The sequence below is a fragment of the Barbus barbus genome, assembly GCF_936440315.1.
Source record: "Barbus barbus genome assembly, chromosome: 10".
NCBI lineage: Eukaryota > Metazoa > Chordata > Actinopteri > Cypriniformes > Cyprinidae > Barbus > Barbus barbus.
Window position 1 is genome coordinate 18,328,475 of NC_136738.1, and position 23,125 is coordinate 18,351,599.

Consider the following 23,125-nt stretch of genomic DNA (forward strand, 5'->3'; position numbering starts at 1 on the left):
CGTGAACTAACGTGACGTTCTAAACATGTTTTGAAATGTCCTGGTGTTAATGATGCTGTTTTCTTTTCCTAGCTGATGACGCCATACCCAGAAAGGACGTAGTGTTCCTGCTGGACGGTTCAGATGGCACTAGAAATACTTTCCCAGCGATGCGTGACTTTGTGCAAAGATTAGTGGAGCAATTCAACATAGATGGAAACAGAGACCGTGTTTCCGTAGTGCAGTACAGTAGAGACGCAGAGGTCAATTTCTATCTGAATACCTACACAACAAAGGGGGAGATCTTGAACTTTGTCAGAGGTCTGAGGCATAGAGGAGGGAGACCCCTCAACACTGGGGCAGCTCTCCAGTACGTGAGTGACAATGTCTTCACCGCCTCTGCGGGGAGTAGAAAGCAAGCGGGTGTCCCTCAGATTCTCATCCTCCTCAGTGGAGGACGGTCAAGCGATAACATAGATACACCTGCCTCCGCCTTGAAACAGGGCGGGATCTTGATTTTTGGCGTCGGCACCAGAAATTCCAGCAGAGAGGTGCAGAGAATTGTCAATGATCCTACCTACGCACAGTCCATCAATGAATTCTCTGACCTTCCCAGTGTCCAACAGCAGTTTACCAGCTCCCTCAACAACGTGCTTGGTCAAGTCAAACCGATGACAACTACTGTGCCGGGTAAGACAGATTCCCGCACGCCTCTAGAAAACAGCACACTGAGCCCTTCTTTGCAAAGCATGCAGTAGACCCTGAACAGTTTAAGTTAGCATTGCATGTGAGCAGAGCCGTGGGAAATTAGGCTAAAAAGCCAAGGGCTTGAACTCTAGGCACTGTTAAATTTTAAAGTGTTTATTCATTCACTCGTTGGTTTGCTTTAGGCAAAGTGATTTTTTTTTTCTTTTGACAAATATAACCTTTAAATTTAGACATTATTTCACGGCTTCGTATTCATTAACTTTAGGCAGTTTTACTCTGACTAAAACGAGGTGTTATTATAGCAGACGGGACTAACATTTGGCCGTTGGATTGGTTGTAAAATAACTTAAAGGACGGGAGAGTCATTTCCCATTTGCAGTTGCTAGCTAGAGCACGCACACACCAACAGACAATATCAGATGCCGAGTGCTCACGTGATTGTGTGTTTCATTTCATTACCCGTAGCTGAGCGAAAGAGGGATGTAGTGTTCCTGCTGGATGGTTCAGATGGCACTAGGAGCTCTTTCCCTGCAATGCGCGACTTTGTTGAAAGGATGGTGGAGAGACTGAATGTGTCTGAGAACAGAGACCGTGTGTCCGTGGTCCAGTACAGCAGAGATCCAGAGGCCCATTTCTATCTTAACACATACTCAAGAAAGGAGGACATTCTTGACACGGTCAGGGGTCTGAGGCACAAAGGAGGGAGACCCCTCAACACAGGGGCAGCTCTGCAGTACGTGAGGGACAATGTATTCACTGCCTCCTCTGGAAGCAGACGTACAGAAGGTGTGCCCCAGTTACTGATTCTGCTGAGTGGTGGAAGGTCATTTGATAATGTTGACATACCGGCCTCATCCCTGAAGGAGCTGGGAGTGCTTATCTTTGGGATAGGGTCAAGCAGCTCAGACAGCAGGGAGCTCCAGAGGATCTCCCATGATCCTAGCTATGCACTCTCAGTAAGTGACTTTGTTGACCTTCCCAGTGTCCAACAGCAGCTTTTCAGCAACATTGACACCGTATTTGTAGAGGACACGTCTACCATTACCACGACGATAGGTAAGAAAAAAACAAACATGCTTCCTCTACTTCCTCTCAGCTTTTATGTTTGTAGTGAGGTGTGCTTTACTTTACCTGTAGTTCTAATGAGTTGCAAAAGGAAATGTATTTCTTCCTGAGTTGTAAAACTTTGCGCGAGGTGAGATGATATTGAAAAACACAGAAAGCACGATTAATGGAAAAGCTTCTACTGTGTAATGCAATATGTCCTTTTTCCCTTACAATGTCCCCATCTGACCCATGACTGTTGTTTCTTAGCTGAGGGCCGTAGGCAGAGGAGAGATGTTGTCTTCCTGCTGGATGGATCGGATGGCACTAGGAATGGGTTCCCAGCAATGAAAGAGTTTGTGCAAAGAATGGTGGAGAGATTGGACATAGCTGAGAACAGAGATCGCGTTTCTGTGGTCCAGTACAGCAGAGACGCAGAGGCCCATTTCTATCTTAACACGTACACGACAAAGGAAGACATTCTCGACGGTGTCAGAGGTCTGAGGCACAAAGGAGGCAGACCCCTCTACACGGGGGCAGGTCTCCAGTACGTCAGAGACAATGTCTTTACCGCCTCCTCCGGCAGCAGACGGCTGGAGGGTGTGCCGCAGATACTGGTTTTGCTTAGCGGGGGAAGGTCATCTGACAGTGTTGATGCAGCAGCCTCCTCTCTGAAAGAGCTTGGAGTTTTGACCTTTGGAATAGGATCGAGGGGCTCTGATAGCAGAGAATTGCAGAGAATTTCATACGACCCCAGTTATGCTCTGTCCGTGTCCGACTTCAGTGAGCTCCCAAATGTCCAAGAGCAGCTGCTGGCCTCTGTCCAGGATGTTGCAATGCCCGTCACTCCAACTTCCCCGACTCTGACCGGTATGTGCATGGCAGAACTTAACGTGAGCTAGCTGACAGGCTGTGCCTTGTTGATTACTCGCAGCTTTGGTAGTCAAAGAGGTCGTGAACTAACGTGACGTTCTAAACATGTTTTGAAATGTCCTGGTGTTAATGATGCTGTTTTCTTTTCCTAGCTGATGACGCCATACCCAGAAAGGACGTAGTGTTCCTGCTGGACGGTTCAGATGGCACTAGAAATACTTTCCCAGCGATGCGTGACTTTGTGCAAAGATTAGTGGAGCAATTCAACATAGATGGAAACAGAGACCGTGTTTCCGTAGTGCAGTACAGTAGAGACGCAGAGGTCAATTTCTATCTGAATACCTACACAACAAAGGGGGAGATCTTGAACTTTGTCAGAGGCCTGAGGCATAGAGGAGGGAGACCCCTCAACACTGGGGCAGCTCTCCAGTACGTGAGTGACAATGTCTTCACCGCCTCTGCGGGGAGTAGAAAGCAAGCGGGTGTCCCTCAGATTCTCATCCTCCTCAGTGGAGGACGGTCAAGCGATAACATAGATACACCTGCCTCCGCCTTGAAACAGGGCGGGATCTTGATTTTTGGCGTCGGCACCAGAAATTCCAGCAGAGAGGTGCAGAGAATTGTCAATGATCCTACCTACGCACAGTCCATCAATGAATTCTCTGACCTTCCCAGTGTCCAACAGCAGTTTACCAGCTCCCTCAACAACGTGCTTGGTCAAGTCAAACCGATGACAACTACTGTGCCGGGTAAGACAGATTCCCGCACGCCTCTAGAAAACAGCACACTGAGCCCTTCTTTGCAAAGCATGCAGTAGACCCTGAACAGTTTAAGTTAGCATTGCATGTGAGCAGAGCCGTGGGAAATTAGGCTAAAAAGCCAAGGGCTTGAACTCTAGGCACTGTTAAATTTTAAAGTGTTTATTCATTCACTCGTTGGTTTGCTTTAGGCAAAGTGCTTTTTTTTTCTTTTGACAAATATAACCTTTAAATTTAGACATTATTTCACGGCTTCGTATTCATTAACTTTAGGCAGTTTTACTCTGACTAAAACGAGGTGTTATTATAGCAGACGGGACTAACATTTGGCCGTTGGATTGGTTGTAAAATAACTTAAAGGACGGGAGAGTCATTTCCCGTTTGCAGTTGCTAGCTAGAGCACGCACACACCAACAGACAATATCAGATGCCGAGTGCTCACGTGATTGTGTGTTTCATTTCATTACCCGTAGCTGAGCGAAAGAGGGATGTAGTGTTCCTGCTGGATGGTTCAGATGGCACTAGGAGCTCTTTCCCTGCAATGCGCAACTTTGTTGAAAGGATGGTGGAGAGACTGAATGTGTCTGAGAACAGAGACCGTGTGTCCGTGGTCCAGTACAGCAGAGATCCAGAGGCCCATTTCTATCTTAACACATACTCAAGAAAGGAGGACATTCTTGACACGGTCAGGGGTCTGAGGCACAAAGGAGGGAGACCCCTCAACACAGGGGCAGCTCTGCAGTACGTGAGGGACAATGTATTCACTGCCTCCTCTGGAAGCAGACGTACAGAAGGTGTGCCCCAGTTACTGATTCTGCTGAGTGGTGGAAGGTCATTTGATAATGTTGACATACCGGCCTCATCCCTGAAGGAGCTGGGAGTGCTTATCTTTGGGATAGGGTCAAGGAGCTCAGACAGCAGGGAGCTCCAGAGGATCTCCCATGATCCTAGCTATGCACTCTCAGTAAGTGACTTTGTTGACCTTCCCAGTGTCCAACAGCAGCTTTTCAGCAACATTGACACAGTATTTGTAGAGGACACGTCTACCATTACCACGACGATAGGTAAGAAAAAAACAAACATGCTTCCTCTACTTCCTCTCAGCTTTTATGTTTGTAGTGAGGTGTGCTTTACTTTACCTGTAGTTCTAATGAGTTGCAAAAGGAAATGTATTTCTTCCTGAGTTGTAAAACTTTGCGCGAGGTGAGATGATATTGAAAAACACAGAAAGCACGATTAATGGAAAAGCTTCTACTGTGTAATGCAATATGCCTTTTTTCCCTTACAATGTCCCCATCTGACCCATGACTGTTGTTTCTTAGCTGAGGGCCGTAGGCAGAGGAGAGATGTTGTCTTCCTGCTGGATGGATCGGATGGCACTAGGAATGGGTTCCCAGCAATGAAAGAGTTTGTGCAAAGAATGGTGGAGAGATTGGACATAGCTGAGAACAGAGATCGCGTTTCTGTGGTCCAGTACAGCAGAGACGCAGAGGCCCATTTCTATCTTAACACGTACACGACAAAGGAAGACATTCTCGACGGTGTCAGAGGTCTGAGGCACAAAGGAGGCAGACCCCTCTACACGGGGGCAGGTCTCCAGTACGTCAGAGACAATGTCTTTACCGCCTCCTCCGGCAGCAGACGGCTGGAGGGTGTGCCGCAGATACTGGTTTTGCTTAGCGGGGGAAGGTCATCTGACAGTGTTGATGCAGCAGCCTCCTCTCTGAAAGAGCTTGGAGTTTTGACCTTTGGAATAGGATCGAGGGGCTCTGATAGCAGAGAATTGCAGAGAATTTCATACGACCCAAATTATGCTCTGACCGTGTCCGACTTCAGTGAGCTTCCAAAAGTCCAAGAGCAGCTGCTGGCCTCTGTCCAGGCTGTTCCAATTCCCATCACTACAATTTCACCAACTGTAACCGGTATGTGCATGGCAGAACTTTATAGTACGCTGTGTCTCGTCTTTTTACTTAAGGCCCCTCCTTTTTTCTTTTCTTTTCTCTTTTCTTTTTTTTGTACCTTTATTTTTACGCGCAGTGGTAATGTTAGCCAGAGCTTACACTGTTAATGATGTGGTGAACTGATATGACATTCTGAAGGTTAATGAACGTTATTGACATTACTTGGCATTAATGGTGCTGTTTTTCCACCCTCCTAGCTGTTTACACCACACCCAGAAAGGACGTAGTGTTTCTTCTGGACGGTTCAGATGGCACTAGGAATTCTTTCCCAGCTATGCGTGACTTTGTGCAAAGAGTAGTGGAGCAATTCAACATAGAGGCCAACAGAGACCGTGTTTCTGTGGTACAGTACAGTAGAGACGCTGAGGTCCATTTCTATCTGAACAGCTACACGACAAAGGAAGACGTTCTTGACCGTGTCAGAGGCCTGAGACACAAAGGAGGCAGACCCCTCAACACGGGGGCAGCTCTCCAGTACGTCAGAGACAATGTCTTTACTGCCTCCTCCGGCAGCAGGCGGCTGGAGGGGGTGCCGCAGATACTGATCCTGCTTAGCGGCGGAAGGTCTTTTGACAGTGTCGATGCAGCAGCCTCCTCTCTGAAAGAGCTTGGCGTCTTGATCTGGGGAATAGGATCGAGGGGCTCGGATAGCGGAGAATTGCAGAGAATTTCATACGACCCCAGTTATGCTCTGTCCGTGTCCGACTTCAGTGAGCTCCCAAATGTCCAAGAGCAGCTGCTGGCCTCTGTCCAGGATGTTGCAATGCCCGTCACTCCAACTTCCCCGACTCTGACCGGTATGTGCATGGCAGAACTTAACGTGAGCTAGCTGACAGGCTGTGCCTTGTTGATTACTCGCAGCTTTGGTAGTCAAAGAGGTCGTGAACTAACGTGACGTTCTAAACATGTTTTGAAATGTCCTGGTGTTAATGATGCTGTTTTCTTTTCCTAGCTGATGACGCCATACCCAGAAAGGACGTAGTGTTCCTGCTGGACGGTTCAGATGGCACTAGAAATACTTTCCCAGCGATGCGTGACTTTGTGCAAAGATTAGTGGAGCAATTCAACATAGATGGAAACAGAGACCGTGTTTCCGTAGTGCAGTACAGTAGAGACGCAGAGGTCAATTTCTATCTGAATACCTACACAACAAAGGGGGAGATCTTGAACTTTGTCAGAGGTCTGAGGCATAGAGGAGGGAGACCCCTCAACACTGGGGCAGCTCTCCAGTACGTGAGTGACAATGTCTTCACCGCCTCTGCGGGGAGTAGAAAGCAAGCGGGTGTCCCTCAGATTCTCATCCTCCTCAGTGGAGGACGGTCAAGCGATAACATAGATACACCTGCCTCCGCCTTGAAACAGGGCGGGATCTTGATTTTTGGCGTCGGCACCAGAAATTCCAGCAGAGAGGTGCAGAGAATTGTCAATGATCCTACCTACGCACAGTCCATCAATGAATTCTCTGACCTTCCCAGTGTCCAACAGCAGTTTACCAGCTCCCTCAACAACGTGCTTGGTCAAGTCAAACCGATGACAACTACTGTGCCGGGTAAGACAGATTCCCGCACGCCTCTAGAAAACAGCACACTGAGCCCTTCTTTGCAAAGCATGCAGTAGACCCTGAACAGTTTAAGTTAGCATTGCATGTGAGCAGAGCCGTGGGAAATTAGGCTAAAAAGCCAAGGGCTTGAACTCTAGGCACTGTTAAATTTTAAAGTGTTTATTCATTCACTCGTTGGTTTGCTTTAGGCAAAGTGCTTTTTTTTTCTTTTGACAAATATAACCTTTAAATTTAGACATTATTTCACGGCTTCGTATTCATTAACTTTAGGCAGTTTTACTCTGACTAAAACGAGGTGTTATTATAGCAGACGGGACTAACATTTGGCCGTTGGATTGGTTGTAAAATAACTTAAAGGACGGGAGAGTCATTTCCCGTTTGCAGTTGCTAGCTAGAGCACGCACACACCAACAGACAATATCAGATGCCGAGTGCTCACGTGATTGTGTGTTTCATTTCATTACCCGTAGCTGAGCGAAAGAGGGATGTAGTGTTCCTGCTGGATGGTTCAGATGGCACTAGGAGCTCTTTCCCTGCAATGCGCGACTTTGTTGAAAGGATGGTGGAGAGACTGAATGTGTCTGAGAACAGAGACCGTGTGTCCGTGGTCCAGTACAGCAGAGATCCAGAGGCCCATTTCTATCTTAACACATACTCAAGAAAGGAGGACATTCTTGACACGGTCAGGGGTCTGAGGCACAAAGGAGGGAGACCCCTCAACACAGGGGCAGCTCTGCAGTACGTGAGGGACAATGTATTCACTGCCTCCTCTGGAAGCAGACGTACAGAAGGTGTGCCCCAGTTACTGATTCTGCTGAGTGGTGGAAGGTCATTTGATAATGTTGACATACCGGCCTCATCCCTGAAGGAGCTGGGAGTGCTTATCTTTGGGATAGGGTCAAGGAGCTCAGACAGCAGGGAGCTCCAGAGGATCTCCCATGATCCTAGCTATGCACTCTCAGTAAGTGACTTTGTTGACCTTCCCAGTGTCCAACAGCAGCTTTTCAGCAACATTGACACAGTATTTGTAGAGGACACGTCTACCATTACCACGACGATAGGTAAGAAAAAAACAAACATGCTTCCTCTACTTCCTCTCAGCTTTTATGTTTGTAGTGAGGTGTGCTTTACTTTACCTGTAGTTCTAATGAGTTGCAAAAGGAAATGTATTTCTTCCTGAGTTGTAAAACTTTGCGCGAGGTGAGATGATATTGAAAAACACAGAAAGCACGATTAATGGAAAAGCTTCTACTGTGTAATGCAATATGCCTTTTTTCCCTTACAATGTCCCCATCTGACCCATGACTGTTGTTTCTTAGCTGAGGGCCGTAGGCAGAGGAGAGATGTTGTCTTCCTGCTGGATGGATCGGATGGCACTAGGAATGGGTTCCCAGCAATGAAAGAGTTTGTGCAAAGAATGGTGGAGAGATTGGACATAGCTGAGAACAGAGATCGCGTTTCTGTGGTCCAGTACAGCAGAGACGCAGAGGCCCATTTCTATCTTAACACGTACACGACAAAGGAAGACATTCTCGACGGTGTCAGAGGTCTGAGGCACAAAGGAGGCAGACCCCTCTACACGGGGGCAGGTCTCCAGTACGTCAGAGACAATGTCTTTACCGCCTCCTCCGGCAGCAGACGGCTGGAGGGTGTGCCGCAGATACTGGTTTTGCTTAGCGGGGGAAGGTCATCTGACAGTGTTGATGCAGCAGCCTCCTCTCTGAAAGAGCTTGGAGTTTTGACCTTTGGAATAGGATCGAGGGGCTCTGATAGCAGAGAATTGCAGAGAATTTCATACGACCCAAATTATGCTCTGACCGTGTCCGACTTCAGTGAGCTTCCAAAAGTCCAAGAGCAGCTGCTGGCCTCTGTCCAGGCTGTTCCAATTCCCATCACTACAATTTCACCAACTGTAACCGGTATGTGCATGGCAGAACTTTATAGTACGCTGTGTCTCGTCTTTTTACTTAAGGCCCCTCCTTTTTTCTTTTCTTTTCTCTTTTCTTTTTTTTGTACCTTTATTTTTACGCGCAGTGGTAATGTTAGCCAGAGCTTACACTGTTAATGATGTGGTGAACTGATATGACATTCTGAAGGTTAATGAACGTTATTGACATTACTTGGCATTAATGGTGCTGTTTTTCCACCCTCCTAGCTGTTTACACCACACCCAGAAAGGACGTAGTGTTTCTTCTGGACGGTTCAGATGGCACTAGGAATTCTTTCCCAGCTATGCGTGACTTTGTGCAAAGAGTAGTGGAGCAATTCAACATAGAGGCCAACAGAGACCGTGTTTCTGTGGTACAGTACAGTAGAGACGCTGAGGTCCATTTCTATCTGAACAGCTACACGACAAAGGAAGACGTTCTTGACCGTGTCAGAGGCCTGAGACACAAAGGAGGCAGACCCCTCAACACGGGGGCAGCTCTCCAGTACGTCAGAGACAATGTCTTTACTGCCTCCTCCGGCAGCAGGCGGCTGGAGGGGGTGCCGCAGATACTGATCCTGCTTAGCGGCGGAAGGTCTTTTGACAGTGTCGATGCAGCAGCCTCCTCTCTGAAAGAGCTTGGCGTCTTGATCTGGGGAATAGGATCGAGGGGCTCGGATAGCGGAGAATTGCAGAGAATTTCATACGACCCCAGTTATGCTCTGTCCGTGTCCGACTTCAGTGAGCTCCCAAATGTCCAAGAGCAGCTGCTGGCCTCTGTCCAGGATGTTGCAATGCCCGTCACTCCAACTTCCCCGACTCTGACCGGTATGTGCATGGCAGAACTTAACGTGAGCTAGCTGACAGGCTGTGCCTTGTTGATTACTCGCAGCTTTGGTAGTCAAAGAGGTCGTGAACTAACGTGACGTTCTAAACATGTTTTGAAATGTCCTGGTGTTAATGATGCTGTTTTCTTTTCCTAGCTGATGACGCCATACCCAGAAAGGACGTAGTGTTCCTGCTGGACGGTTCAGATGGCACTAGAAATACTTTCCCAGCGATGCGTGACTTTGTGCAAAGATTAGTGGAGCAATTCAACATAGATGGAAACAGAGACCGTGTTTCCGTAGTGCAGTACAGTAGAGACGCAGAGGTCAATTTCTATCTGAATACCTACACAACAAAGGGGGAGATCTTGAACTTTGTCAGAGGTCTGAGGCATAGAGGAGGGAGACCCCTCAACACTGGGGCAGCTCTCCAGTACGTGAGTGACAATGTCTTCACCGCCTCTGCGGGGAGTAGAAAGCAAGCGGGTGTCCCTCAGATTCTCATCCTCCTCAGTGGAGGACGGTCAAGCGATAACATAGATACACCTGCCTCCGCCTTGAAACAGGGCGGGATCTTGATTTTTGGCGTCGGCACCAGAAATTCCAGCAGAGAGGTGCAGAGAATTGTCAATGATCCTACCTACGCACAGTCCATCAATGAATTCTCTGACCTTCCCAGTGTCCAACAGCAGTTTACCAGCTCCCTCAACAACGTGCTTGGTCAAGTCAAACCGATGACAACTACTGTGCCGGGTAAGACAGATTCCCGCACGCCTCTAGAAAACAGCACACTGAGCCCTTCTTTGCAAAGCATGCAGTAGACCCTGAACAGTTTAAGTTAGCATTGCATGTGAGCAGAGCCGTGGGAAATTAGGCTAAAAAGCCAAGGGCTTGAACTCTAGGCACTGTTAAATTTTAAAGTGTTTATTCATTCACTCGTTGGTTTGCTTTAGGCAAAGTGCTTTTTTTTTCTTTTGACAAATATAACCTTTAAATTTAGACATTATTTCACGGCTTCGTATTCATTAACTTTAGGCAGTTTTACTCTGACTAAAACGAGGTGTTATTATAGCAGACGGGACTAACATTTGGCCGTTGGATTGGTTGTAAAATAACTTAAAGGACGGGAGAGTCATTTCCCGTTTGCAGTTGCTAGCTAGAGCACGCACACACCAACAGACAATATCAGATGCCGAGTGCTCACGTGATTGTGTGTTTCATTTCATTACCCGTAGCTGAGCGAAAGAGGGATGTAGTGTTCCTGCTGGATGGTTCAGATGGCACTAGGAGCTCTTTCCCTGCAATGCGCGACTTTGTTGAAAGGATGGTGGAGAGACTGAATGTGTCTGAGAACAGAGACCGTGTGTCCGTGGTCCAGTACAGCAGAGATCCAGAGGCCCATTTCTATCTTAACACATACTCAAGAAAGGAGGACATTCTTGACACGGTCAGGGGTCTGAGGCACAAAGGAGGGAGACCCCTCAACACAGGGGCAGCTCTGCAGTACGTGAGGGACAATGTATTCACTGCCTCCTCTGGAAGCAGACGTACAGAAGGTGTGCCCCAGTTACTGATTCTGCTGAGTGGTGGAAGGTCATTTGATAATGTTGACATACCGGCCTCATCCCTGAAGGAGCTGGGAGTGCTTATCTTTGGGATAGGGTCAAGGAGCTCAGACAGCAGGGAGCTCCAGAGGATCTCCCATGATCCTAGCTATGCACTCTCAGTAAGTGACTTTGTTGACCTTCCCAGTGTCCAACAGCAGCTTTTCAGCAACATTGACACAGTATTTGTAGAGGACACGTCTACCATTACCACGACGATAGGTAAGAAAAAAACAAACATGCTTCCTCTACTTCCTCTCAGCTTTTATGTTTGTAGTGAGGTGTGCTTTACTTTACCTGTAGTTCTAATGAGTTGCAAAAGGAAATGTATTACTTCCTGAGTTGTAAAACTTTGCGCGAGGTGAGATGATATTGAAAAACACAGAAAGCACGATTAATGGAAAAGCTTCTACTGTGTAATGCAATATGCCTTTTTTCCCTTACAATGTCCCCATCTGACCCATGACTGTTGTTTCTTAGCTGAGGGCCGTAGGCAGAGGAGAGATGTTGTCTTCCTGCTGGATGGATCGGATGGCACTAGGAATGGGTTCCCAGCAATGACAGAGTTTGTGCAAAGAATGGTGGAGAGATTGGACATAGCTGAGAACAGAGATCGCGTTTCTGTGGTCCAGTACAGCAGAGACGCAGAGGCCCATTTCTATCTTAACACGTACACGACAAAGGAAGACATTCTCGACGGTGTCAGAGGTCTGAGGCACAAAGGAGGCAGACCCCTCTACACGGGGGCAGGTCTCCAGTACGTCAGAGACAATGTCTTTACCGCCTCCTCCGGCAGCAGACGGCTGGAGGGTGTGCCGCAGATACTGGTTTTGCTTAGCGGGGGAAGGTCATCTGACAGTGTTGATGCAGCAGCCTCCTCTCTGAAAGAGCTTGGAGTTTTGACCTTTGGAATAGGATCGAGGGGCTCTGATAGCAGAGAATTGCAGAGAATTTCATACGACCCAAATTATGCTCTGACCGTGTCCGACTTCAGTGAGCTTCCAAAAGTCCAAGAGCAGCTGCTGGCCTCTGTCCAGGCTGTTCCAATTCCCATCACTACAATTTCACCAACTGTAACCGGTATGTGCATGGCAGAACTTTATAGTACGCTGTGTCTCGTCTTTTTACTTAAGGCCCCTCCTTTTTTCTTTTCTTTTCTCTTTTCTTTTTTTTGTACCTTTATTTTTACGCGCAGTGGTAATGTTAGCCAGAGCTTACACTGTTAATGATGTGGTGAACTGATATGACATTCTGAAGGTTAATGAACGTTATTGACATTACTTGGCATTAATGGTGCTGTTTTTCCACCCTCCTAGCTGTTTACACCACACCCAGAAAGGACGTAGTGTTTCTTCTGGACGGTTCAGATGGCACTAGGAATTCTTTCCCAGCTATGCGTGACTTTGTGCAAAGAGTAGTGGAGCAATTCAACATAGAGGCCAACAGAGACCGTGTTTCTGTGGTACAGTACAGTAGAGACGCTGAGGTCCATTTCTATCTGAACAGCTACACGACAAAGGAAGACGTTCTTGACCGTGTCAGAGGCCTGAGACACAAAGGAGGCAGACCCCTCAACACGGGGGCAGCTCTCCAGTACGTCAGAGACAATGTCTTTACTGCCTCCTCCGGCAGCAGGCGGCTGGAGGGGGTGCCGCAGATACTGATCCTGCTTAGCGGCGGAAGGTCTTTTGACAGTGTCGATGCAGCAGCCTCCTCTCTGAAAGAGCTTGGCGTCTTGATCTGGGGAATAGGATCGAGGGGCTCGGATAGCGGAGAATTGCAGAGAATTTCATACGACCCCAGTTATGCTCTGTCCGTGTCCGACTTCAGTGAGCTCCCAAATGTCCAAGAGCAGCTGCTGGCCTCTGTCCAGGATGTTGCAATGCCCGTCACTCCAACTTCCCCGACTCTGACCGGTATGTGCATGGCAGAACTTAACGTGAGCTAGCTGACAGGCTGTGCCTTGTTGATTACTCGCAGCTTTGCTAGTCAAAGAGGTCGTGAACTAACGTGACGTTCTAAACATGTTTTGAAATGTCCTGGTGTTAATGATGCTGTTTTCTTTTCCTAGCTGATGACGCCATACCCAGAAAGGACGTAGTGTTCCTGCTGGACGGTTCAGATGGCACTAGAAATACTTTCCCAGCGATGCGTGACTTTGTGCAAAGATTAGTGGAGCAATTCAACATAGATGGAAACAGAGACCGTGTTTCCGTAGTGCAGTACAGTAGAGACGCAGAGGTCAATTTCTATCTGAATACCTACACAACAAAGGGGGAGATCTTGAACTTTGTCAGAGGTCTGAGGCATAGAGGAGGGAGACCCCTCAACACTGGGGCAGCTCTCCAGTACGTGAGTGACAATGTCTTCACCGCCTCTGCGGGGAGTAGAAAGCAAGCGGGTGTCCCTCAGATTCTCATCCTCCTCAGTGGAGGACGGTCAAGCGATAACATAGATACACCTGCCTCCGCCTTGAAACAGGGCGGGATCTTGATTTTTGGCGTCGGCACCAGAAATTCCAGCAGAGAGGTGCAGAGAATTGTCAATGATCCTACCTACGCACAGTCCATCAATGAATTCTCTGACCTTCCCAGTGTCCAACAGCAGTTTACCAGCTCCCTCAACAACGTGCTTGGTCAAGTCAAACCGATGACAACTACTGTGCCGGGTAAGACAGATTCCCGCACGCCTCTAGAAAACAGCACACTGAGCCCTTCTTTGCAAAGCATGCAGTAGACCCTGAACAGTTTAAGTTAGCATTGCATGTGAGCAGAGCCGTGGGAAATTAGGCTAAAAAGCCAAGGGCTTGAACTCTAGGCACTGTTAAATTTTAAAGTGTTTATTCATTCACTCGTTGGTTTGCTTTAGGCAAAGTGCTTTTTTTTTCTTTTGACAAATATAACCTTTAAATTTAGACATTATTTCACGGCTTCGTATTCATTAACTTTAGGCCGTTTTACTCTGACTAAAACGAGGTGTTATTATAGCAGACGGGACTAACATTTGGCCGTTGGATTGGTTGTAAAATAACTTAAAGGACGGGAGAGTCATTTCCCGTTTGCAGTTGCTAGCTAGAGCACGCACACACCAACAGACAATATCAGATGCCGAGTGCTCACGTGATTGTGTGTTTCATTTCATTACCCGTAGCTGAGCGAAAGAGGGATGTAGTGTTCCTGCTGGATGGTTCAGATGGCACTAGGAGCTCTTTCCCTGCAATGCGCGACTTTGTTGAAAGGATGGTGGAGAGACTGAATGTGTCTGAGAACAGAGACCGTGTGTCCGTGGTCCAGTACAGCAGAGATCCAGAGGCCCATTTCTATCTTAACACATACTCAAGAAAGGAGGACATTCTTGACACGGTCAGGGGTCTGAGGCACAAAGGAGGGAGACCCCTCAACACAGGGGCAGCTCTGCAGTACGTGAGGGACAATGTATTCACTGCCTCCTCTGGAAGCAGACGTACAGAAGGTGTGCCCCAGTTACTGATTCTGCTGAGTGGTGGAAGGTCATTTGATAATGTTGACATACCGGCCTCATCCCTGAAGGAGCTGGGAGTGCTTATCTTTGGGATAGGGTCAAGGAGCTCAGACAGCAGGGAGCTCCAGAGGATCTCCCATGATCCTAGCTATGCACTCTCAGTAAGTGACTTTGTTGACCTTCCCAGTGTCCAACAGCAGCTTTTCAGCAACATTGACACAGTATTTGTAGAGGACACGTCTACCATTACCACGACGATAGGTAAGAAAAAAACAAACATGCTTCCTCTACTTCCTCTCAGCTTTTATGTTTGTAGTGAGGTGTGCTTTACTTTACCTGTAGTTCTAATGAGTTGCAAAAGGAAATGTATTTCTTCCTGAGTTGTAAAACTTTGCGCGAGGTGAGATGATATTGAAAAACACAGAAAGCACGATTAATGGAAAAGCTTCTACTGTGTAATGCAATATGCCTTTTTTCCCTTACAATGTCCCCATCTGACCCATGACTGTTGTTTCTTAGCTGAGGGCCGTAGGCAGAGGAGAGATGTTGTCTTCCTGCTGGATGGATCGGATGGCACTAGGAATGGGTTCCCAGCAATGACAGAGTTTGTGCAAAGAATGGTGGAGAGATTGGACATAGCTGAGAACAGAGATCGCGTTTCTGTGGTCCAGTACAGCAGAGACGCAGAGGCCCATTTCTATCTTAACACGTACACGACAAAGGAAGACATTCTCGACGGTGTCAGAGGTCTGAGGCACAAAGGAGGCAGACCCCTCTACACGGGGGCAGGTCTCCAGTACGTCAGAGACAATGTCTTTACCGCCTCCTCCGGCAGCAGACGGCTGGAGGGTGTGCCGCAGATACTGGTTTTGCTTAGCGGGGGAAGGTCATCTGACAGTGTTGATGCAGCAGCCTCCTCTCTGAAAGAGCTTGGAGTTTTGACCTTTGGAATAGGATCGAGGGGCTCTGATAGCAGAGAATTGCAGAGAATTTCATACGACCCAAATTATGCTCTGACCGTGTCCGACTTCAGTGAGCTTCCAAAAGTCCAAGAGCAGCTGCTGGCCTCTGTCCAGGCTGTTCCAATTCCCATCACTACAATTTCACCAACTGTAACCGGTATGTGCATGGCAGAACTTTATAGTACGCTGTGTCTCGTCTTTTTACTTAAGGCCCCTCCTTTTTTCTTTTCTTTTCTCTTTTCTTTTTTTTGTACCTTTATTTTTACGCGCAGTGGTAATGTTAGCCAGAGCTTACACTGTTAATGATGTGGTGAACTGATATGACATTCTGAAGGTTAATGAACGTTATTGACATTACTTGGCATTAATGGTGCTGTTTTTCCACCCTCCTAGCTGTTTACACCACACCCAGAAAGGACGTAGTGTTTCTTCTGGACGGTTCAGATGGCACTAGGAATTCTTTCCCAGCTATGCGTGACTTTGTGCAAAGAGTAGTGGAGCAATTCAACATAGAGGCCAACAGAGACCGTGTTTCTGTGGTACAGTACAGTAGAGACGCTGAGGTCCATTTCTATCTGAACAGCTACACGACAAAGGAAGACGTTCTTGACCGTGTCAGAGGCCTGAGACACAAAGGAGGCAGACCCCTCAACACGGGGGCAGCTCTCCAGTACGTCAGAGACAATGTCTTTACTGCCTCCTCCGGCAGCAGGCGGCTGGAGGGGGTGCCGCAGATACTGATCCTGCTTAGCGGCGGAAGGTCTTTTGACAGTGTCGATGCAGCAGCCTCCTCTCTGAAAGAGCTTGGCGTCTTGATCTGGGGAATAGGATCGAGGGGCTCGGATAGCGGAGAATTGCAGAGAATTTCATACGACCCCAGTTATGCTCTGTCCGTGTCCGACTTCAGTGAGCTCCCAAATGTCCAAGAGCAGCTGCTGGCCTCTGTCCAGGATGTTGCAATGCCCGTCACTCCAACTTCCCCGACTCTGACCGGTATGTGCATGGCAGAACTTAACGTGAGCTAGCTGACAGGCTGTGCCTTGTTGATTACTCGCAGCTTTGCTAGTCAAAGAGGTCGTGAACTAACGTGACGTTCTAAACATGTTTTGAAATGTCCTGGTGTTAATGATGCTGTTTTCTTTTCCTAGCTGATGACGCCATACCCAGAAAGGACGTAGTGTTCCTGCTGGACGGTTCAGATGGCACTAGAAATACTTTCCCAGCGATGCGTGACTTTGTGCAAAGATTAGTGGAGCAATTCAACATAGATGGAAACAGAGACCGTGTTTCCGTAGTGCAGTACAGTAGAGACGCAGAGGTCAATTTCTATCTGAATACCTACACAACAAAGGGGGAGATCTTGAACTTTGTCAGAGGTCTGAGGCATAGAGGAGGGAGACCCCTCAACACTGGGGCAGCTCTCCAGTACGTGAGTGACAATGTCTTCACCGCCTCTGCGGGGAGTAGAAAGCAAGCGGGTGTCCCTCAGATTCTCATCCTCCTCAGTGGAGGACGGTCAAGCGATAACATAGATACACCTGCCTCCGCCTTGAAACAGGGCGGGATCTTGATTTTTGGCGTCGGCACCAGAAATTCCAGCAGAGAGGTGCAGAGAATTGTCAATGATCCTACCTACGCACAGTCCATCAATGAATTCTCTGACCTTCCCAGTGTCCAACAGCAGTTTACCAGCTCCCTCAACAACGTGCTTGGTCAAGTCAAACCGATGACAACTACTGTGCCGGGTAAGACAGATTCCCGCACGCCTCTAGAAAACAGCACACTGAGCCCTTCTTTGCAAAACATGCAGTAGACCCTGAACAGTTTAAGTTAGCATTGCATGTGAGCAGAGCCGTGGGAAATTAGGCTAAAAAGCCAAGGGCTTGAACTCTAGGCACTGTTAAATTTTAAAGTGTTTATTCATTCACTCGTTGGTTTGCTTTAGGCAAAGTGCTTTTTTTTTCTTTTGACAAATATAACCTTTAAATTTAGACATTATTTCACGGCTTCGTATTCATTAACTTTAGGCCGTTTTACTCTGACTAAAACGAGGTGTTATTATAGCAGACGGGACTAACATTTGGCCGTTGGATTGGTTGTAAAATAACTTAAAGGACGGGAGAGTCATTTCCCGTTTGCAGTTGCTAGCTAGAGCACGCACACACCAACAGACAATATCAGATGCCGAGTGCTCACGTGATTGTGTGTTTCATTTCATTACCCGTAGCTGAGCGAAAGAGGGATGTAGTGTTCCTGCTGGATGGTTCAGATGGCACTAGGAGCTCTTTCCCTGCAATGCGCGACTTTGTTGAAAGGATGGTGGAGAGACTGAATGTGTCTGAGAACAGAGACCGTGTGTCCGTGGTCCAGTACAGCAGAGATCCAGAGGCCCATTTCTATCTTAACACATACTCAAGAAAGGAGGACATTCTTGACACGGTCAGGGGTCTGAGGCACAAAGGAGGGAGACCCCTCAACACAGGGGCAGCTCTGCAGTACGTGAGGGACAATGTATTCACTGCCTCCTCTGGAAGCAGACGTACAGAAGGTGTGCCCCAGTTACTGATTCTGCTGAGTGGTGGAAGGTCATTTGATAATGTTGACATACCGGCCTCATCCCTGAAGGAGCTGGGAGTGCTTATCTTTGGGATAGGGTCAAGGAGCTCAGACAGCAGGGAGCTCCAGAGGATCTCCCATGATCCTAGCTATGCACTCTCAGTAAGTGACTTTGTTGACCTTCCCAGTGTCCAACAGCAGCTTTTCAGCAACATTGACACAGTATTTGTAGAGGACACGTCTACCATTACCACGACGATAGGTAAGAAAAAAACAAACATGCTTCCTCTACTTCCTCTCAGCTTTTATGTTTGTAGTGAGGTGTGCTTTACTTTACCTGTAGTTCTAATGAGTTGCAAAAGGAAATGTATTTCTTCCTGAGTTGTAAAACTTTGCGCGAGGTGAGATGATATTGAAAAACACAGAAAGCACGATTAATGGAAAAGCTTCTACTGTGTAATGCAATATGCCTTTTTTCCCTTACAATGTCCCCATCTGACCCATGACTGTTGTTTCTTAGCTGAGGGCCGTAGGCAGAGGAGAGATGTTGTCTTCCTGCTGGATGGATCGGATGGCACTAGGAATGGGTTCCCAGCAATGACAGAGTTTGTGCAAAGAATGGTGGAGAGATTGGACATAGCTGAGAACAGAGATCGCGTTTCTGTGGTCCAGTACAGCAGAGACGCAGAGGCCCATTTCTATCTTAACACGTACACGACAAAGGAAGACATTCTCGACGGTGTCAGAGGTCTGAGGCACAAAGGAGGCAGACCCCTCTACACGGGGGCAGGTCTCCAGTACGTCAGAGACAATGTCTTTACCGCCTCCTCCGGCAGCAGACGGCTGGAGGGTGTGCCGCAGATACTGGTTTTGCTTAGCGGGGGAAGGTCATCTGACAGTGTTGATGCAGCAGCCTCCTCTCTGAAAGAGCTTGGAGTTTTGACCTTTGGAATAGGATCGAGGGGCTCTGATAGCAGAGAATTGCAGAGAATTTCATACGACCCAAATTATGCTCTGACCGTGTCCGACTTCAGTGAGCTTCCAAAAGTCCAAGAGCAGCTGCTGGCCTCTGTCCAGGCTGTTCCAATTCCCATCACTACAATTTCACCAACTGTAACCGGTATGTGCATGGCAGAACTTTATAGTACGCTGTGTCTCGTCTTTTTACTTAAGGCCCCTCCTTTTTTCTTTTCTTTTCTCTTTTCTTTTTTTTGTACCTTTATTTTTACGCGCAGTGGTAATGTTAGCCAGAGCTTACACTGTTAATGATGTGGTGAACTGATATGACATTCTGAAGGTTAATGAACGTTATTGACATTACTTGGCATTAATGGTGCTGTTTTTCCACCCTCCTAGCTGTTTACACCACACCCAGAAAGGACGTAGTGTTTCTTCTGGACGGTTCAGATGGCACTAGGAATTCTTTCCCAGCTATGCGTGACTTTGTGCAAAGAGTAGTGGAGCAATTCAACATAGAGGCCAACAGAGACCGTGTTTCTGTGGTACAGTACAGTAGAGACGCTGAGGTCCATTTCTATCTGAACAGCTACACGACAAAGGAAGACGTTCTTGACCGTGTCAGAGGCCTGAGACACAAAGGAGGCAGACCCCTCAACACGGGGGCAGCTCTCCAGTACGTCAGAGACAATGTCTTTACTGCCTCCTCCGGCAGCAGGCGGCTGGAGGGGGTGCCGCAGATACTGATCCTGCTTAGCGGCGGAAGGTCTTTTGACAGTGTCGATGCAGCAGCCTCCTCTCTGAAAGAGCTTGGCGTCTTGATCTGGGGAATAGGATCGAGGGGCTCGGATAGCGGAGAATTGCAGAGAATTTCATACGACCCCAGTTATGCTCTGTCCGTGTCCGACTTCAGTGAGCTCCCAAATGTCCAAGAGCAGCTGCTGGCCTCTGTCCAGGATGTTGCAATGCCCGTCACTCCAACTTCCCCGACTCTGACCGGTATGTGCATGGCAGAACTTAACGTGAGCTAGCTGACAGGCTGTGCCTTGTTGATTACTCGCAGCTTTGCTAGTCAAAGAGGTCGTGAACTAACGTGACGTTCTAAACATGTTTTGAAATGTCCTGGTGTTAATGATGCTGTTTTCTTTTCCTAGCTGATGACGCCATACCCAGAAAGGACGTAGTGTTCCTGCTGGACGGTTCAGATGGCACTAGAAATACTTTCCCAGCGATGCGTGACTTTGTGCAAAGATTAGTGGAGCAATTCAACATAGATGGAAACAGAGACCGTGTTTCCGTAGTGCAGTACAGTAGAGACGCAGAGGTCAATTTCTATCTGAATACCTACACAACAAAGGGGGAGATCTTGAACTTTGTCAGAGGTCTGAGGCATAGAGGAGGGAGACCCCTCAACACTGGGGCAGCTCTCCAGTACGTGAGTGACAATGTCTTCACCGCCTCTGCGGGGAGTAGAAAGCAAGCGGGTGTCCCTCAGATTCTCATCCTCCTCAGTGGAGGACGGTCAAGCGATAACATAGATACACCTGCCTCCGCCTTGAAACAGGGCGGGATCTTGATTTTTGGCGTCGGCACCAGAAATTCCAGCAGAGAGGTGCAGAGAATTGTCAATGATCCTACCTACGCACAGTCCATCAATGAATTCTCTGACCTTCCCAGTGTCCAACAGCAGTTTACCAGCTCCCTCAACAACGTGCTTGGTCAAGTCAAACCGATGACAACTACTGTGCCGGGTAAGACAGATTCCCGCACGCCTCTAGAAAACAGCACACTGAGCCCTTCTTTGCAAAGCATGCAGTAGACCCTGAACAGTTTAAGTTAGCATTGCATGTGAGCAGAGCCGTGGGAAATTAGGCTAAAAAGCCAAGGGCTTGAACTCTAGGCACTGTTAAATTTTAAAGTGTTTATTCATTCACTCGTTGGTTTGCTTTAGGCAAAGTGCTTTTTTTTTCTTTTGACAAATATAACCTTTAAATTTAGACATTATTTCACGGCTTCGTATTCATTAACTTTAGGCCGTTTTACTCTGACTAAAACGAGGTGTTATTATAGCAGACGGGACTAACATTTGGCCGTTGGATTGGTTGTAAAATAACTTAAAGGACGGGAGAGTCATTTCCCGTTTGCAGTTGCTAGCTAGAGCACGCACACACCAACAGACAATATCAGATGCCGAGTGCTCACGTGATTGTGTGTTTCATTTCATTACCCGTAGCTGAGCGAAAGAGGGATGTAGTGTTCCTGCTGGATGGTTCAGATGGCACTAGGAGCTCTTTCCCTGCAATGCGCGACTTTGTTGAAAGGATGGTGGAGAGACTGAATGTGTCTGAGAACAGAGACCGTGTGTCCGTGGTCCAGTACAGCAGAGATCCAGAGGCCCATTTCTATCTTAACACATACTCAAGAAAGGAGGACATTCTTGACACGGTCAGGGGTCTGAGGCACAAAGGAGGGAGACCCCTCAACACAGGGGCAGCTCTGCAGTACGTGAGGGACAATGTATTCACTGCCTCCTCTGGAAGCAGACGTACAGAAGGTGTGCCCCAGTTACTGATTCTGCTGAGTGGTGGAAGGTCATTTGATAATGTTGACATACCGGCCTCATCCCTGAAGGAGCTGGGAGTGCTTATCTTTGGGATAGGGTCAAGGAGCTCAGACAGCAGGGAGCTCCAGAGGATCTCCCATGATCCTAGCTATGCACTCTCAGTAAGTGACTTTGTTGACCTTCCCAGTGTCCAACAGCAGCTTTTCAGCAACATTGACACAGTATTTGTAGAGGACACGTCTACCATTACCACGACGATAGGTAAGAAAAAAACAAACATGCTTCCTCTACTTCCTCTCAGCTTTTATGTTTGTAGTGAGGTGTGCTTTACTTTACCTGTAGTTCTAATGAGTTGCAAAAGGAAATGTATTTCTTCCTGAGTTGTAAAACTTTGCGCGAGGTGAGATGATATTGAAAAACACAGAAAGCACGATTAATGGAAAAGCTTCTACTGTGTAATGCAATATGCCTTTTTTCCCTTACAATGTCCCCATCTGACCCATGACTGTTGTTTCTTAGCTGAGGGCCGTAGGCAGAGGAGAGATGTTGTCTTCCTGCTGGATGGATCGGATGGCACTAGGAATGGGTTCCCAGCAATGACAGAGTTTGTGCAAAGAATGGTGGAGAGATTGGACATAGCTGAGAACAGAGATCGCGTTTCTGTGGTCCAGTACAGCAGAGACGCAGAGGCCCATTTCTATCTTAACACGTACACGACAAAGGAAGACATTCTCGACGGTGTCAGAGGTCTGAGGCACAAAGGAGGCAGACCCCTCTACACGGGGGCAGGTCTCCAGTACGTCAGAGACAATGTCTTTACCGCCTCCTCCGGCAGCAGACGGCTGGAGGGTGTGCCGCAGATACTGGTTTTGCTTAGCGGGGGAAGGTCATCTGACAGTGTTGATGCAGCAGCCTCCTCTCTGAAAGAGCTTGGAGTTTTGACCTTTGGAATAGGATCGAGGGGCTCTGATAGCAGAGAATTGCAGAGAATTTCATACGACCCAAATTATGCTCTGACCGTGTCCGACTTCAGTGAGCTTCCAAAAGTCCAAGAGCAGCTGCTGGCCTCTGTCCAGGCTGTTCCAATTCCCATCACTACAATTTCACCAACTGTAACCGGTATGTGCATGGCAGAACTTTATAGTACGCTGTGTCTCGTCTTTTTACTTAAGGCCCCTCCTTTTTTCTTTTCTTTTCTCTTTTCTTTTTTTTGTACCTTTATTTTTACGCGCAGTGGTAATGTTAGCCAGAGCTTACACTGTTAATGATGTGGTGAACTGATATGACATTCTGAAGGTTAATGAACGTTATTGACATTACTTGGCATTAATGGTGCTGTTTTTCCACCCTCCTAGCTGTTTACAC

General features: G+C 47.7%; 1 protein-coding gene across 1 annotated transcript; it reads left to right on the top strand.

Annotated features, from left to right (window-relative positions):
* Positions 1–78: 78 nt before the first annotated feature.
* LOC306875618 (uncharacterized protein) lies at positions 79–23,041 on the top strand (the record flags this gene model as incomplete). Its single annotated transcript, XM_079426304.1, has 27 exons — positions 79–669; positions 1,153–1,743; positions 2,002–2,601; positions 2,757–3,353; positions 3,836–4,426; positions 4,685–5,284; positions 5,521–6,120; positions 6,276–6,872; positions 7,355–7,945; positions 8,204–8,803; positions 9,040–9,639; positions 9,795–10,391; positions 10,874–11,464; positions 11,723–12,322; positions 12,559–13,158; positions 13,314–13,910; positions 14,393–14,983; positions 15,242–15,841; positions 16,078–16,677; positions 16,833–17,429; positions 17,912–18,502; positions 18,761–19,360; positions 19,597–20,196; positions 20,352–20,948; positions 21,431–22,021; positions 22,280–22,879; positions 22,995–23,041. The coding sequence occupies exons 1-27, from the start codon at positions 150–152 to the stop codon at positions 23,039–23,041; spliced, it is 15,486 nt and encodes a 5,161-aa protein (XP_079282430.1). The 5' UTR covers positions 79–149.
* Between the last annotated feature and the right edge of the window lie 84 nt (positions 23,042–23,125).